This window comes from Trachypithecus francoisi, unplaced genomic scaffold (assembly GCF_009764315.1).
Source record: "Trachypithecus francoisi isolate TF-2019V2 unplaced genomic scaffold, Tfra_2.0 Contig01705, whole genome shotgun sequence".
NCBI classification, from domain to species: domain Eukaryota; kingdom Metazoa; phylum Chordata; class Mammalia; order Primates; family Cercopithecidae; genus Trachypithecus; species Trachypithecus francoisi.
In genome coordinates this window covers 1,259,021-1,276,247 of record NW_022681450.1, presented here as the reverse complement: position 1 = coordinate 1,276,247, position 17,227 = coordinate 1,259,021, and the positions used below count along the sequence as shown (strand labels likewise).

Here is a 17,227-nt window from a genome sequence, read left to right as displayed (position 1 = left end):
GAATTTCTCTGGTTCACTTACGTGCAGATTTTTTTCAATAAATATATTGGAAACTTCTTTGGAGATTTGCAACAATTTGAAAAAATAGACAAATCGTATAGCCTAGAAATATCAGTAAGATTAAGAAAAAGTTAAGCATGTCATGAATGCATAAAATATAAGTAGATACTAGTCTATTTCATCATTGGCTAGCATAAAATACCCACAAATCTATTACAAAAAGTTAAAACTTATCAAAACTTGTGCACACAAACACAGACTACATGGTACCATTCACAGTTGAGGGAAATGTAAACAAACATAATAGTACAGTATTAAATCATAACTGCTTTTCCTTTTTTTGTTTTTTGTTTTGTTTTTTTTGAGACAGATTCTTTCTCTGTCACCCAGGCTGGAGTCTCGTGGCACGATCTCGACTCACTGCAACCTCCAACTCCAGGGTTCAAGTGATTCTTGTGCCTCAGCCACCCAAATAGCTGGGATTTTTTGTTTGTTTGTTTTGTTTTGAGACGGAGTCTTACTTTGTTGCCTAGGCTGTATAGCACAGTGGCACAATCCCGGCTCACTGCAACCTCTGCCTCCCGGGTTCAGGAGATTCTCCTGCCTCAGCCTCCTGAGTAGCTAGGATTACAGGCGCATACCACCATGCCTGGCTAATTTTTGTATTTTTAGTTAGAGATGAGGTTTCACCATGTTGGCTAGGCTGGTCTTGAACTTCTGACCTTAGGCGATCCACCCGCCTCGGCCTCCCAAAGTGCTGGGATTACCAAGTGTGAGCCACTGCACCTGGCCTAATTTTTGTATTTTTAGTAGAGATGGGGTTTCACCGTGTTGGCCAAGCTGGCACTGTGTGTTGTACATCTTCATGTGAGCAGTTCTTTTCAGTAAATTGTGTCTCACAGTAAAAAGTGATCTCTCACAATTCTTGTGTATTTTTAAATTATGTTTACTGCAATATTGTAAGCCTTGAGTAACACCATGGGATCCAAACCAAGTGCCACTAGTGATGCTGCAAGTGTTTCTCAGAAACAGAAAAAAGTTATGACATTACAAGAAAAACTTGAATTGCTTGATATGTGCTATAGATTGAGGTCTACAGCTGTAGTTGCCTGCCATTTCAAGATTAATCCAGCATAAGGACCACTGTAAAAAAAAAAAAAAGAAAAAATTCCCGAAGCCATCACTACTGCTATGCTAGCAGGTGCTAAATCCTTGCACTTTTTATCATATATTGAAAATGCAGGGCCAGACACTGTGACTCACACTTGTAGTCCCAGCACTTTGGGAGGCCAAGGTGGGCAGATCGCTTGAGCCCAGGAGTTGAAGACCAGCTTGGGCATCATGGCGAAAACAAACTTTTAGTATTTTATAAACATAAAAATTAATTGGGTGTGGTGGTACACGCCTGTAGTCCCAGATACTCAGGAGGCTGAGGATCACTTGAGCCCAGGAGGTTGAGGCTGCAATGGGGTATGATTGTCCCACTGCACTCCAACCTGGATGACAGAATGAGACCCTGCCTCAAAAATAAATAAATAAATAAATGCTGCAGCTTTTGTGTAGGTACAGGGTGGCTATAAGAAAGGCATACCTGCCAGGTGCAGTGGCTCCCGCCTGTAATCCCAACACTTTGGGAGGCCGAGGCAGGTGGATCACGAGGTCAGGAGATCGAGACCATCCTGGCTAACACGGTACAACCCCATCTCTACTAAAAATACAAAAAATTAGCCAGGCATGGTGGCACGCGCCTGTAGTCCCAGCTATTAAGGAGGCTGAGGCAGGAGAATGGCGTGAACCCAGGAGGCGGAGCTTGCAGTGAGCCGAGGTCGCGCCACTTCTCTCCCGCCTAGGCAACAGAGTGAGACTCTTTCTCAAAAAAGAAAAAAAAAGGCCGGGCGCGGTGGCTCAAGCCTGTAATCCCAGCACTTTGGGAGGCCGAGACGGGCGGATCACAAGGTCAGGAGATCGAGACCATCCTGGCTAACATGGTGAAACCCCGTCTCTACTAAAAATACAAAAAACTAGCCGGGCGAGGTGGCGGGCGCCTGTAGTCCCAGCTACTTGGGAGGCTGAGGCAGGAGAATGGCGTGAACCGGGAGGCGGAGCTTGCAGTGAGCCGAGATTGCGCCACTGCACTCCAGCCTGGGCGACAGAGCGAGACTCCGCCTCAAAAAAAAAAAAAAAAAAAGAAAGGCATACCTATAGGCTATAATTCAAGAAAAAGTGAAGTCATTATATGACAACATAAAGCAAAAGAAAGGTGAAAGATCTAAAGCTGCTGAATTTAATGCCAGCAAAGGATGGTTTAATAACTTTAGAAAGAGGTGTGGCTTAAAAATTGTTAACAGGAAAGGCAGCTTCTGCCAACCAAGAGGCAACAAACAAGTTCCTGGGCATCATTAAGATATAAATGAAGAGAAAGGATATCTGCCTGAACAGATTTTTAATGCGGAGTGCAGTGGTATGATCTCAGCTCACTGCAACCTCCACCTCCCCGGTTCATGCTATTCTACCTCAGCGACCTAAGTAGCTGGGATTACACACGTGCGCCACCACACCCAGCTAATATTTGTATTTTTTGTAGAGATGGGGTTTCGCCAAATTCCTGAGCTCAAGCAGTCTGCCCTCCTTGACCTTCCAAAGTTCTGGGATTATAGGCCGGAGACACCACGCCCAGCAAATTCTGTCAGATTTATGATCAGGACTGTTGTTACTTACAAAGTTGGTAACTCTCAAGCCCTGAATCCTCAACACCAGTTGCCAGTCTTTTGGTTGTACTACAAGGTGTGGACAATGAAAATACTTTTTCTAGATTGGTTCCATTGATGCTTTATTTCTGAAGTTAGGAAATACCTTTCCAATATGTGGTTCCCTTTTAAAGTTCTTTTGATATTGGAGAATGCCACCAAGAACCCCATGAGTTTAGTACAGAAGGGGTCAGAGTGGTTTACTTGTCCCTAAACAATGAGCTAACCCTTGAACTTTGCAGGGGTTAGGGGCACCAACCCCCATGTAGTCAAAAATCCACGTATAGTTTTTGACTCCCTAAAACTTAACTACTGGCTGAGTGCAGTGGCTCACACCTGTAATCCCAGTACTTTGGGAGGCTAAGCTGGGCAGTTCACCTGGGCCCAGGAGTTCAAGACCAGCCTGGGCAACACAATGAAACCCTGTCTTTACCAAAAATGGAAATAAAAATTAGCTGGGCCTGGTGGCATATGCCTGTGGTTCCAGCTACTCAGGAGACTGAGGTGGGGTGGGGGGAAAGCAAACTAACAGCCTACTGATAACATAAACAGTCAATTAACACATAGACTAGTGTCTGCAATTTTTATGCACTCGTGACATATCTAACTTTTCCTTTTTTTTTTTTTTTTTTTTTGGTATTTCTAGTCATAGGGATCTGAGAGTTTTTTCAAATTGTTGCGAGTGTCCAAAAAATATTTTCAGTATATTTATTGAATGAAAAAAGTGTGCATGTAAGTGGACCTGCCCAGCTTGAAGCCAGTGTTGTTGAGAGTCAGCTGTGTTTTCATCTGACCCATTTGAGAGGAGGTTGTATACATCGTGTCTTCGTTACTTCGGTCTGTATTCCTTTTTTTTTTAAATAAATGAGACAGGATCTTGCAGCATTTTCACAGGCAGTGATCCCTCTTCTGATCAGCATGAGAATTTTAACTTGCTTTGTTTCCTGCCTTGGGTAGTTCACCCCTCCTTAGGCAACCTGATGGTCCCTGGCTCTCAGGAGGTCACCATATCAATGCCAAACTTAGTGTGGACAGCCGATCGGCATAGTGCAGTACAGCCCAGAACTGGGCTCAAGCCATCCATCCCAACTTAGTAGCTGAGACCGCAGGTGCATGGCACTGTGCCAGGCTCGGTGTCTACTCTTTTTTTTTTTTTTCTTTTTGAGAGAAGTCTTGCTCTTGTCTCCCAGGTTTGAGTGCAATGGCTTTATCTTGGCTCACTGCAACCTCCGCCTCCTGGGTTCAAACGATTCTCCTGCCTCTGCCTCCCAAGTAGCTGGGATTAAGGCGCCTGTCACCACGCCCGGCTGATTTTTGTATTTTTTAGTAGAGATGGGGTTTCACCATGTTGGCCAGGCTGGTCTCGAACTCCTGAGCTCAGATGATCCGCCCGCCTCGGCCTCCCAAGTGCTGGGATTACAGGCGTGGGCCACCATTCCTGATTGGTGTGTATTCTTTTTTTGAGACGGAGTCTTGCTCTGTCGCCTAGGCTGGAGTGCAGTGGCATGATCTCAGTTCACTGCAGCTTCTGCCTCCCAGGTTCAAGTGATTCTTTTGCCTCAGCCTCCCAAGTAGCTGGGATCACAGGTGCACACCACCATACCTAGCTAGTTTTTATATTTTTAGTAGACACAGTGTTTCACCATGTTGGTCAGGCTGGTCTCGAACTCCTGACTTCGTGATCTGCCTGCCTCGGCCTCCCAAAATGCTAGGATTACAGGCGTGAGCCACCACACCCAACTGATTCTTAAGAGTAAAGATATTAATGACAGTAAAGTTATTAAATTTAAAACTTGCTATAATGCTATTATCTACTGTACATTCAAATTTTCTCACTTGTGCCAACAATATTCTTTCGTCCAGTTGAGTGTCTAGTTTAGGATCTGATCTGGTCTGGGATCACATTGCATTCTCTTGCCATGTGTCTAAGTCTCATTTAATCTGAAACAGTTTCTCAGCCTTTCTTTGTGTTTCAGGATCTCAATATCTTTTTTTTGTTTTGTTTTTGAGACAGAGTTTCGCTCTGTCACCCAGTCTGGAGTGCAGTGGAGCAATCTCAGCTCACCGCAACCTCTACCTCCCAGGTTCAAACGATTCTTCTGCCTCAGCCACCCGAGTAGCGGGGACTACAGGTGCGCACCACCACACCTGGCTAATTTTTGCATTTTTAGTAGAGACGAGGTTTCACCGTGTTGGCCAGGCTGGTCTCGAACTCCTGACCTCAGGTGATCCACCTGCCTTAGCTTCCCAAAGTGCTGGGATTATAGGTGTCAGCCACTGTGCCTGGCCCTCAATATGTTTTTAATAAAACATTTTTAAAATGAAAACTGTGTTTATACTCTACAAATTGTTCGGTTTTAAACCTTGGATTTTTTTCCCATATAACAGTAAATCTTGGCCATCTTTCCCTGTCCACATAGACAATATATAGATCTAGCTCAGTTAAAATTGTTTCTTAATAGTTAATCATTGTGAATTGATTTTTTCAAGAATAGAGTTTCCAAAAAAAAAAAATCAAGGAATGTAAAAGGGGATACAGTGTAAAGTCTTCTTTAGACACCCACCCCCTCGCCCCACCCATTTTTCACATATACCCATCCCAATCTTTTTTTTTTTTTTAATTTATATGTTTTGGGGATCTTTTTATTTAATTAATTTTTTTTGAGACAGAGTTTTGCTCTTGTTGCCCAGGTTGGAGTGCAATGGCGCAATCTCAGCTCACACAACCTCTGCCTCCCAGATTCAAGTGATTCTCCTGCCTCAGCCTCCCACGTAGCTGGAATTACAGAGATGTGCCATCCCACCCAACTAATTTTGTAGTTTAGTTTCACCATGTTGGTCAGGCTGGTCTTGAACTCCTGACCTCAGGTGATCTGCCCTGCTTGGCCTCCCAAAGTGCTGGGATTACAAGCATGAGCCACCGTGCCCGGCCTTGGTGGGGATCTTTTTATGACACTACCAAGAGAGCTTCTTTGTACTTTTATATTGTGTGTAGTCATTGTGTGACTGTACCATAATTGATTTAACCTAGTCCCTCCCTTTAGTGTACATGTCATTACTTTTGCAGCTTTGTATTTAGTGACTGTTTAATGGCTGTCTAGTATTCTGAGGCAGGGGTTTAGGTACCCTGCTTTAATTTAGCCTGTCTTCCTGTTAGTGGCTCTGAAAGTTGTTTCCTGGAACAGATAATGCTGCTCATCTTTTTTCCATTTACTGGAGTAACTTGGAGATCTTTTTGTAGCCCCACATATGGATCTCCTGTGCAATTTAGCCACTCCTACTTCCCCATTGGAGCACATTTTGCTGTGTTGGCATGAGCATTTGGCACATACAATTTTGCATTCTTGTGGGAATGTATTTCTTCTTGAAAGTTAGATTCTGAGTCAAAGGTATATTTTAAAATTTTGATAGCTACCACCAAGACTACACTCCAAACACGTTGCAGTAATTTAACTTGTCACTGTGTGACAGTGTTTGCCAAAGTCTGTTCTTTCAGAGTGTGAGGTTCTTTGGGTATGTGGCAGTATGGAACTCTAGACCTTGACTCTTGCTTCAACCAGAACATCTCTTCATCCAGTCTTAAGATTCCTTGTATAGTTTTCTTTGTTCAGAAGATACCACAACTTTAAAAAGGCTCAGAGTGAGGAGTTGGTGGCGGTGTAAAAATCATTGGTCTCCTGGCACAAGACAGGAGGACATTGGTGTCAAACCTCAAGTTCTCAATTTGCAAAACAAAAAGGCAAAACAGCCTTCCGAGTGAAGAACAGAATAACCCATTTCAGCAAACCATAAAGAGTATGATACTTAGAGCCTCGGGACAACAGAAAGAGGTGTGAGACACCAGACTGTAAAAATGGCAGGCTCTGAATTATGCGAGGCTTCAGGAGTTTGGGTCTTTAGGCCTGGGACTGACACAGAAGTGTTTTAGCAGGAACAACACAACTCCGCTTGCCTCTTGGTCAGATAGCTCTGTTGGTGGTAGAATGGTTGGTTGAGGGCGCTGGTTTTGTGCATTATGGTAAGTTCCTATAGTGAAGCTGGTTGCCATAAGGAAGGCTAACACCTTTACACAGTCATATCTGCTCTCCATGGTCTTTTTTTTTTTTTTTTGAGAAGGAGTCTAGCTGTTGCCAGGCTGGAGTACTGTGGCGCGATCTTGGCTCATTGCAACCTCCAACTCCCTGGTTCAAGCGATTCTGCTGCCTCAGCCTCCTGAGTAGCTGGGATTACAGGCACTCGCCACCATGACTGGCTAATTTTTGTATGTTTAGTAGAGATGGAGTTTCACCATGTTGGCCAAGATGGTCTTGATCTCTTGACCTCATGATCCGCCCTCTTCGGCCTCCCAAAGTGATGGGATTACAGGCGTGAGCCACTGTACCCAGCCACTCTCCATGGTCTTGGCGTGGGCGCGTGCTTAGAGATGAACAAGCATGAGGGCGTCTGGCACAGAGCTGCGCGCTTTGAGCACTGAGGAGGTTCATGGGAAAGCCGGTCAAGGGAGGGCGCTTCTGTCGCTTCTCGAAGGGCAGTTCCCAAGGTGGTCACCTGAATAGAGAAAGAAACTGTACTTTTACATCAGAGACTGAACCTTGTATTTTGTTTCTGTTTGCTAATCTCAAGTTTTGAGCCTTTTCTTCTCTGAGATGGGCATTTAGAAAAATATTTACCAAAAGTTTTAAAAATATAAATTTTAAAGAGGACAAAAACACTAAGAAAAAAAAAAGAGCCTCTCATATCCTGCAGCCAAAGCGATGTTTCCAAAACACAGTTTTGAGCAGGCTGCTCCACTATTCAAAGTAAGTCAGAGACTCTGCTCTGCCACCAGCATCAAGTTCACATTCCTGTGGTAACTTAGAATCCCTCACATGCTGAGGTAGGCCATGTCCCCCTCCCAGCACTTCAGTCCCAGCCCCTAATTTCTAGCACAGTGCCTGGCATCTTGCAGTGATGGCTCACTGTGTGTGCTCACTTGTGTGCTCACTGTGTATTAAATGTACTAGCCCATTTAGCAGAATAAACATAGGCTGTATAAAATATTATTACTCCCCCTCCCTTTTTTGATAAAGAAACAAGATGAAACAACAAAGGCCACAAGTTAGTAAATGGTAGAACCGAAGCCATCCACCTTCTAAAATGGGCTGGGCGTGGTGACTCACACCTGTAATCCCAGCACTTTGGGAGACTGAGGCGGGTGGATCACCTGAGGTCAGGAGTTCCAGACCAGACTGATCAACATGGAGAAACCCCATCTCTACTAAAAATACAACATTAGCTGGACATGGTTTCACATGCCTGTAATCCCAGCTACTTGGGAGGCTGAGGCAGGAGAATCGCTTGAACCTGGGAGGTGGAGGTTGTGGTGAGCTGAGATTGTGCCATTGCACTCCAACCTGGGCAACAAGAGTGAAACTCTGTCTCAACGAAAAGAGGGGAGTCTTAATTACTAACTTTAGCAATTCAATAAGTAGTTGTTACAGAATAAATGAATGTGGTCCCTGCATGGCTCTTCAGCGGTTCCTGAATTACTTCCCCCTCGTCTTTTATGCCTCCGCCAGCGTGACATTGTGTTCTGTCACTGCTAGGCTTATATACAAGCAGCTGAGGAACCTCCTCAGAAACTTGCTTCTAGGCAGGTCACCTCACTGAATTATGATAGAGCATCCTTGCCTCATTCCCCACTGCTTCTTAAGCTCTGTCGGTCCCAGATGACGCAGACATACGTATCAGAAAGAGTATGAACTCAGGGAACATGTGGAACAAGCTGAACTCAGTTCGAAAAGGCCCTGCTGTGGCTTTTCTTCAGCTGTTACACTCATAGACTGCCCTTTTTGGGTTTCTTTTATTTGTTTTTGTAGAGGTGGGGTCTCTCTGTTACCCAGGCTGGACTTGAACTCCTGGCTTCAAGTGATCCTCCTGCCTTGGCCTCTCAAAGTGATGGGATTATAGGCGTGAGCCACTGCGCCTGGCTCTTCGTCAGTTTTCAGGACAGGACTGTATCACCTTTTCCTTCATCTTCATCTCAGTCTAGGCACAAGACTCAAATACTTGGAGCTTCTTTTTTTTTTTTTTTTTTTTTTTTTTGAGATGGAGTCTCGCTGTGTCGCCCAGGCTGTAGTGCAGTGGCGTGGTCTCGGCTCACTGCAAGCTCCGCCTCCCGGGGTTTATGCCATTCTCCTGCCTCTGCCTCCCAAGTAGCTGGGACTACAGGCGCCCGCCACCTCGCCCGGCTAGTTTTTGTATTTTTAGTAGAGACGGGGTTTCACCGTGTTAGCCAGGATGGTCTCGAACTCCTGACCTCGTGATCCGCCCGTCTCGGCCTCCCAAAGTGCTGGGATTACAGGCTTGAGCCACCGCGCCCGGCCGCTTCTTAAAATTACCTGCTTTAGGACGGGTACAGTGGCTCAAGCCTATAATTCCAACAGTTTGGTAGGCCAAGGTGGGAAGATCACTTGAGTCCAGGATTTCAAGACCAGCTTGGGCAACATAACAAGACCCCGTCTCTACAAAAAGCTTAAAAATTAGCCAGGTGTTGTGGAACATGCCTGTAGTCCCAGCTACTGAGGAGGCTGAGGTGGGAGGATTGCTTGAACCTGGAAGTTTGAGGTTGCAGGGACCCCTAGCTAGCTGTGCCCCTGCACTCAGCCTGGGGGACAGGGTGAGACCCTGTCTCAAAAAAAAAAAATCTCTTGTTTACTTGGTTCATATCCACCAACTTTGGGGTCTTAGGCAAGGAGGACTTTGGGCTGGACGTTCTCTGAGATGTTCACTGATGCTGCCCAGCTTACCTGTATGTTGGGGAAGGATGCACTTCAATCTGGAAAGCTGTCCATATTCTACTCCCTGCATCTACTGTCTCCCACGTATGACTCCCAGTGCCTACGGCAAGAGTTGGCAGTCATACTCCTTTGGCTTTTTCTGCTAGGACTTTGAATGTGGAAATGACGTGGAACTGTCCTTTACCAAGAATGGAAAGTGGATGGGCATTGCCTTCCGAATCCAGAAAGAAGCCTTGGGGGGTCAGGCCCTCTATCCTCATGTCCTGGTGAAGAATTGTGCAGTGGAGTTCAACTTTGGACAGAGGGCAGAGCCCTACTGTTCTGTCCTCCCGGGGTTTACCTTCATCCAGCATCTTCCCCTTAGTGAGCGGATCCGGGGCACCGTTGGACCAAAGAGCAAAGCAGAATGTGAGGTGAGTGGGGCCAGAATGTATTGGTGGCCACCTTGCTGCCAAGACAGAGGAGACACACACACAGAGGCTTGCTGCATGAGTAGCCTTGGGGCAAGAGGCCGCTTTGTCCAGCTCCTCAGGGTTGGACTCAGAGCTGAAAAACTCTGAGTGTGAGGTGAGGGTTGTTGGTGTGATCTAAGGTGAAGTCAGAGAGGCTACCTAAATCTCAGAAAGATTCCCTCTTCTTCTTAAGTGAGGCCAGAATATGGGAAAAGGAAGCTTTTCTTACAGCAGAAAAGGACACTAGGTGCTTCTTGGGGAGTGCACTGTGCCACCAAGTGTTCTTTTTTTTTCTTTAGAGACAGGGTCTCGCTCTGTCACCCAGGCTGGAGTGCAGTGGTGCGATCACGGCTTACTGCAGCCTTGACCTCCCAGGCTCAAGTGATCCTCCCACCTCAGCTTCTCGAGTAGCTGGGACCACAGGTACATGCCACCATGCCCGGCTAACTTTTTTGGCCACTGAGCCTGGCCCACCGAGTGTTCTTGAAGGAGGTTGAGTAAGTTCCACCTCTCACCCAGAGCTATCATAAGAGATAAATGGCCTTTGGGATGATTTGATTCCAAGAGCTATACTAGTGTCTTTTTTCTTAAAACAATATTTTTCTTGTATGTGTAAGTTATTTATGCTTGTTCTAAAAAATTAAGAAGTAAAAAAATTTTAATTTTCATAATGCCATCATCTACAAATAAGTTTACTTGCAGAGTTTTGGAGGTCATCTGTTCTTTTTAATGTGCTCAGTGCCTGTTTTATGCTCACAAACATGTATCATTGAGATTTTATGGTATAAGCATTATGATGCCCTGCCCTTTTCACTTCACATTATTTTGTGAGCTTTATCCCATCACATGAAAACCCCTCTTTGAATATCATTCTCTTTTTCTTTTTTAAAAATCCTTCAAGGAAATGAACATCATTCTTAATGACCTTACAAACTACTCACCGTTCCCCTCTAGTCGGGCATTTAAGATGCATCTGTGTTTACCAAATTCTAAATGTACTGATTAGATGCAATTCATGTCCATGTGTGTGCAGCTCTGTTCCTATTTCATACTTCAAGAAAGTTGTACCACTTCTCCTACCCACTCCATGGGGCCAGTCCCAGTACACAGCCTTCCCTGGGCTATTGGTGGGGAGGGGTCACATAATGCTGTAAATGGGCTGGGTTTGGTGGCAAACGCCTATTAATTCCAGCACTTTGGGAGGCCAAGGAGGGAGGAGGATCCCTTGAGTATAGGAGTTTGAGACCAGTCTGGGCAACATAGGGAGACCCTCATTTCTACCAAAAAAAGAGAGAAAAAGATTAGCTAGGTGTGATGGTGTATGCCTGTAGTTCTGGCTACTCTGGAGGCTGATGTAGAAGGATTGCTTGAGCCTGGGAGTTCAAGGCTGCAGTGAGCTGTGATTGGGCCATTTCACACCAGCCTGGGCAGTAGAGTGAGACCCTGTCTCAAAAAAACAAAATCCTATAAATGTTAATGATGACAGCACTTGGTTTTTTGTTTTTGTTTTTGTTTTTCCCCAAAGTCCTAGGATTATAGGCGTGAGCCACCGTGCCTGGCTAGCACTTGACTTAATGCTCACCCTGTCCCAGGCACCATGCTCACAGTCTCACAAGCCTGATCTTTTCGAATCCCAAAACCAATACTGTGAGGTACATGCTATTATTGCTTCCACTTTGCAGAGGCAGCCACAGCTCAGAGGTCCAGAGTCACACTCAAAACAGTCACCAACAAGGCGAGTGGCGCCACACCACCACGCTGCAACACCTTCTCTGTCTTGTTCTTGTAGATTCTGATGATGGTGGGCCTGCCTGCTGCTGGCAAGACCACATGGGCCATCAAACACGCAGCCTCCAACCCTTCCAAGAAGTACAACATCCTGGGTACCAATGCCATCATGGATAAGATGCGGGTAAGGACAGCCACTGGACTCTCCTTATTCACCTCCCACCTACTGAGTGCTGCCCTGCAACTAAAACCACTCACCCCTCACCAATTCCTGCCTGCAGGTGATGGGCCTACGCCGGCAGCGGAACTATGCTGGCCGCTGGGACGTCCTGATCCAGCAGGCCACCCAGTGCCTCAACCGCCTCATCCAGATTGCTGCCCGCAAGAAACGCAACTATATCCTAGATCAGGTATTTAATGATGACCATTGTGTCCTCAGGAAAAGGGAGGGGCCCCTTGCGTGCCTGGGAATCTCCCTCAGGTCCCTTTTTTTTTTCCCATAATGATGATGGACTGCTGTGCTAGTCGGGAGGTCAGACCTTGTCATACATGATGACATGTCCTACACACAGCTGAGCCCAGACTGGGATCATGATCTAGGCCTACTTCTCAGACTCATCAGCAGCCCCAAAGAACATCAGGTAGGCCGGGCGCGGTGGCTCAAGCCTGTAATCCCAGCACTTTGGGAGGCCAAGGAGGGAGGAGGATCCCTTGAGTATAGGAGTTTGAGACCAGTCTGGGCAACATAGGGAGACCCTCATTTCTACCAAAAAAAGAGAGAAAAAGATTAGCTAGGTGTGATGGTGTATGCCTGTAGTTCTGGCTACTCTGGAGGCTGATGTAGAAGGATTGCTTGAGCCTGGGAGTTCAAGGCTGCAGTGAGCTGTGATTGGGCCATTTCACACCAGCCTGGGCAGTAGAGTGAGACCCTGTCTCAAAAAAACAAAATCCTATAAATGTTAATGATGACAGCACTTGGTTTTTTGTTTTTGTTTTTGTTTTTCCCCAAAGTCCTAGGATTATAGGCGTGAGCCACCGTGCCTGGCTAGCACTTGACTTAATGCTCACCCTGTCCCAGGCACCATGCTCACAGTCTCACAAGCCTGATCTTTTCGAATCCCAAAACCAATACTGTGAGGTACATGCTATTATTGCTTCCACTTTGCAGAGGCAGCCACAGCTCAGAGGTCCAGAGTCACACTCAAAACAGTCACCAACAAGGCGAGTGGCGCCACACCACCACGCTGCAACACCTTCTCTGTCTTGTTCTTGTAGATTCTGATGATGGTGGGCCTGCCTGCTGCTGGCAAGACCACATGGGCCATCAAACACGCAGCCTCCAACCCTTCCAAGAAGTACAACATCCTGGGTACCAATGCCATCATGGATAAGATGCGGGTAAGGACAGCCACTGGACTCTCCTTATTCACCTCCCACCTACTGAGTGCTGCCCTGCAACTAAAACCACTCACCCCTCACCAATTCCTGCCTGCAGGTGATGGGCCTACGCCGGCAGCGGAACTATGCTGGCCGCTGGGACGTCCTGATCCAGCAGGCCACCCAGTGCCTCAACCGCCTCATCCAGATTGCTGCCCGCAAGAAACGCAACTATATCCTAGATCAGGTATTTAATGATGACCATTGTGTCCTCAGGAAAAGGGAGGGGCCCCTTGCGTGCCTGGGAATCTCCCTCAGGTCCCTTTTTTTTTTCCCCATAATGATGATGGACTGCTGTGCTAGTCGGGAGGTCAGACCTTGTCATACATGATGACATGGTCCTACACACAGCTGAGCCCAGACTGGGATCATGATCTAGGCCTACTTCTCAGACTCATCAGCAGCCCCAAAGAACATCAGGTAGGCCGGGCGCGGTGGCTCAAGCCTGTAATCCCAGCACTTTGGGAGGCCGAGACGGGCGGATCACGAGGTCAGGAGATCGAGACCATCCTGGCTAACACGGTGAAACCCCGTCTCTACTAAAAAATACAAAAAACTAGCCGGGCGAGGTGGCGGGCGCCTGTAGTCCCAGCTACTTGGGAGGCTGAGGCAGGAGAATGGCGTAAACCCGGGAGGCGGAGCTTGCAGTGAGCTGAGATCCGGCCACTGCACTCCAGCCTGGGCGACAGAGCAAGACTCCGTCTCAAAAAAAAAAAAAAAAAAAAAAACATCAGGTAAATACTGTTTAGCAAAATGGAAGGAGTATGGATTTCCGAGCCTGACAGACTGGGGCTTAAATCCCAGCTCGGCTACTCCCTAGCTCTGTGCCTTTGGGCAGCTGACTTTATCCTCTGAATCTCCATCTCTTGGTTTATAAAACAGGGATCTCAATAGCATCTGCACACCTAACACAGGACCTGGCACTTAGTAGCTGATGATTATTGTTAAATACTCTACAGAATAGGTAGAGTAGCTTCCATGCCAACAGCAGTGCTGTAAGGTGAATGTTATTATTGCTTCCATCATATTCTCTTCACAAATACGTATGACTGGCAGGTACATACCTAAGTCATATTTTCTACCTACATTTCAGTTAATGGTGGAGTTCTTAACATCAGGGACCTTGGAAGCTTTGCAGTTGAACATATTGTATGCAGGTGCAGGTGTATCCTTTTTACAAAAAAGAAGAATAAAAAAAACCTTAGACAATTTTTTTGTCCCTATCAGCATTCTTAAAAGGATGAGTGACCCAAAACTCATTACAGATTCCTGTCCCAGAGTAATGAGTTCGACATGGTTATTTCTTATGCAACGTCATACTTAACATTTGTCCTGAAGGCTTTCACAAGTAACAAAGGGTGTTTCCTTATTTTCTATATTTGGGGATCTGTGAATGAGCCTTTGTTCCCTTTAGCCTTGCGTTTGTGCTTTCTTAAGAACCTATAAGTGAGTAAATATGTAAACTAAGTCACACCCTGCCCTTGTAGCCTTCCTGAAGTGCCTTCCATACGTGTAGGCCTGGGTGCTTGGTGACCATAAGTTTAAAGGGCTCCTGATAAGAGTGGAGGTGGTGACAGTGTTTGGCTTTGTCAGAATGGTGGTTGGCTTGTTAGAAGGAAATCACCAGGGACCAAGTTGCCTTCACATAGGAATGAGGATCCTACACAAAACAGTTGAGCACAGGATAGTCTAAAAACCATCCATGGTTATCCCCCCAGCTCGGCCCCATCAGTATTGTATACAATCAGTGTTCTCTCCGCTTTGAAGATTTGTCTTTTAAACCCTTGGCCTCACTTTGCCTGACCCTCCTTGTCAGGGCATTTTAGAATTTTAGTCTGAATTGACCCCATTTGGACTCATTGTCGTGAAAGGGAGAGCAGTAATACCATTTTAACACTCTGAGGATACATACCTCTTTTGGATACCCCAGCCAGTATTCCTGCCTGTCTTTTTCTTGGTTTGCTGGTTAAATCAGCTATGAAACCCATTTCAAATATGTGGCCCAGGGTAGAATGATTATAGTCTAGAGTGGATCGTCTAACATCTCTGTCCAGGATGCTGAAGTGGGTTTTCTCTGGAAGCCAGGCCCATGACAGCTTTGCACTCTGAAGACCTACTGTCAGCCTTCTTGGCTGCTGCTGGCTTGTTCAGGGACAGGGTCTAGGGCTGTACCAGGTATGCCTGTGGTCTTCGGGGCTACCAGCCTCCTGCTTAAGGGACATGTGGGTCAGGCCAAGTGATCTGGGCCAACAGTGAGACAGAGAACCTAAACTCTGAAGGCTAGGGAGGAGGGTTCTCTGGTTAACCACAGATTGGAGGATTGACTCAGGGCCTGAAGCCATAGGCTACTCAGGCTGAGGGAGGGAGTATAAAGCCAGTGGTTTCACCTATTTTGGCCTAAACCCCAAAAGTGGGTTCCAGAAAACTCTGGGTATGAGAAAGAGGGAGAGGGAAGTTGTGTGTTTGTGTATAGAAGGTTCAGAGCAGGTCCCTGGCCAATCCTGGCACTTCCATTCCACTAGCTTTGGCAGTGACAGGTAAGTTGATGATGCATAGCTGTCTCCTGGGCTAGGTGGAATTTCTAAAGGGGAAACCCATACTACAGGCAAAGTCCCTGCAGTTCCTGGATCTCAGCCCAGAACCATCTTTTGCCTCCACTAATTTTTCCTGAGTGGTCAGACCTCCCCACATTTGGCTCTTCCAGCCTCATGTTATGTAGGTTGGCCTCAGAAATGGTCATCCTTGAGAGGGAAGGAGAGGTTGTCTGCAGAAGCCAGGTGGGCCTGTATAAGCCAGGATTCTGCGTTTGTCTAGCCAGGACTCTACCGCCTACCCTGGGATGTATGTTATTAGGCACAAACTCTCAGGTATATGGGGGCTTTGACCTACATTCTATGATAACCTGAGTAGCCTCTTCAGGTCATGTGGGCATCACAGCTATGGAACATCAGAGGAGAAAAAAGAGGTGGACCAGAGAGGAAACTGAGGCCTCTACAGAGGACTATAGGACTGCTAAGTCACACACTCAGTATGCTGATAGATCACAACCCTGCTGACTTCCCAAACAGCCATAGTCTAGAATGGTTGGGGCCATGGTGGGAATTTGGGGAAGCTTTCTGGAGGTGGAATGTCTGGGTCAGGGCACAGAGGATGATTAAAAGAGTTTGGGCTTTGTTCTGAGGAGAGTGGGGAGTCATGGTTAGGCTTTCATCCAGAGGAATATGGATAAATTTGCCTGGCTAGTAAAAGGCTGCAGAGGAGAGAGAAAGGGGGAGTAGAAGGCCACATTACTTCAGGTGGCTCTTTGGGGTCCTCTGTTGGAGGTGGGAAGCCTCTGGAATGAGATGCTTTCTGGCCTTGTTCCAGAGGGCCTCAAAATGGAGTACAGAACAGGAACTGACTGGCCTGCTGTGAGGCAAACAAGTTGCCCTTCTGGAGGCTTCTGGGGAGCCTCCGCAGAGCCATGTTGCCCAAACCCACCCCAGAGTAGGACACTGTTGCCTAGGAGTTCCATTAGAGGGCTCTAGCAGCCCAGAGCCAGGCCAGGCATCAGTTAGAATCAGGGCCGGATGGGTTGACATCACAGTCAGAACATGTCGTTCTAGTCCTCATTTGCATCCTGGTCAGCAGGTGCCACACTTTTGCCTGAAACAGAAGCCCAGGGCTAGAGCAGTGTCCCACAGTAACCTGCGTCTTATTTGCAGGCCTGGGAAAGGGGGTGTTTCTTTACTTCATCCTTGACCAACCATCCCTAGAGCCTGAAGCTTATTCCATTCTTCATACTCCAGCCTGTTCTTTTCCTATAAATGTGGTTCTTTTGACTGGAATTCACCTCACTCTGAGTTCAAAGCAAATCGTTCCTCATCATGGCCTTAACTTTGCTCCTCAGATCTACCTAGGTTTCTCCTGCTGCCAGTATGACCCTGGTGAGCTGCGAAAAGTGAGAGTAGACAGGGACAGTGGGGCTTGAGAGAGCCTGGGCTGTCACATCATCACTCGTACCTGCTGTGTTCCCTCCTCTCTCCCTCAGACTGGTACACACCAAAACTCCCCATATAGTTTCTCTGAGAAACCCAACTCTTGT

At 46.7% G+C, this 17,227-nt stretch overlaps 1 protein-coding gene and 1 long non-coding RNA gene across 8 annotated transcripts in view; both read left to right on the top strand.

Annotated features, from left to right (window-relative positions):
* Positions 1-17,227, top strand: part of HNRNPUL1 (heterogeneous nuclear ribonucleoprotein U like 1) — a 47,618-nt gene that overhangs the window by 20,774 nt on the left and 9,617 nt on the right. For all 7 annotated transcript variants that reach the window (XM_033198981.1, XM_033198942.1, XM_033198949.1 and 4 more), the window contains exons 8-10: positions 9,673-9,939; positions 11,768-11,890; positions 11,988-12,116. In XM_033198981.1, the coding sequence (XP_033054872.1) occupies positions 9,673-9,939; positions 11,768-11,890; positions 11,988-12,116 (519 nt within the window). The remainder of the gene's footprint in view (positions 1-9,672; positions 9,940-11,767; positions 11,891-11,987; positions 12,117-17,227) is intronic.
* Positions 13,349-15,401, top strand: LOC117076043. The gene is made up of 2 exons (XR_004434212.1): positions 13,349-13,563; positions 13,878-15,401. It is a non-coding gene; the product is annotated as an uncharacterized LOC117076043 (long non-coding RNA).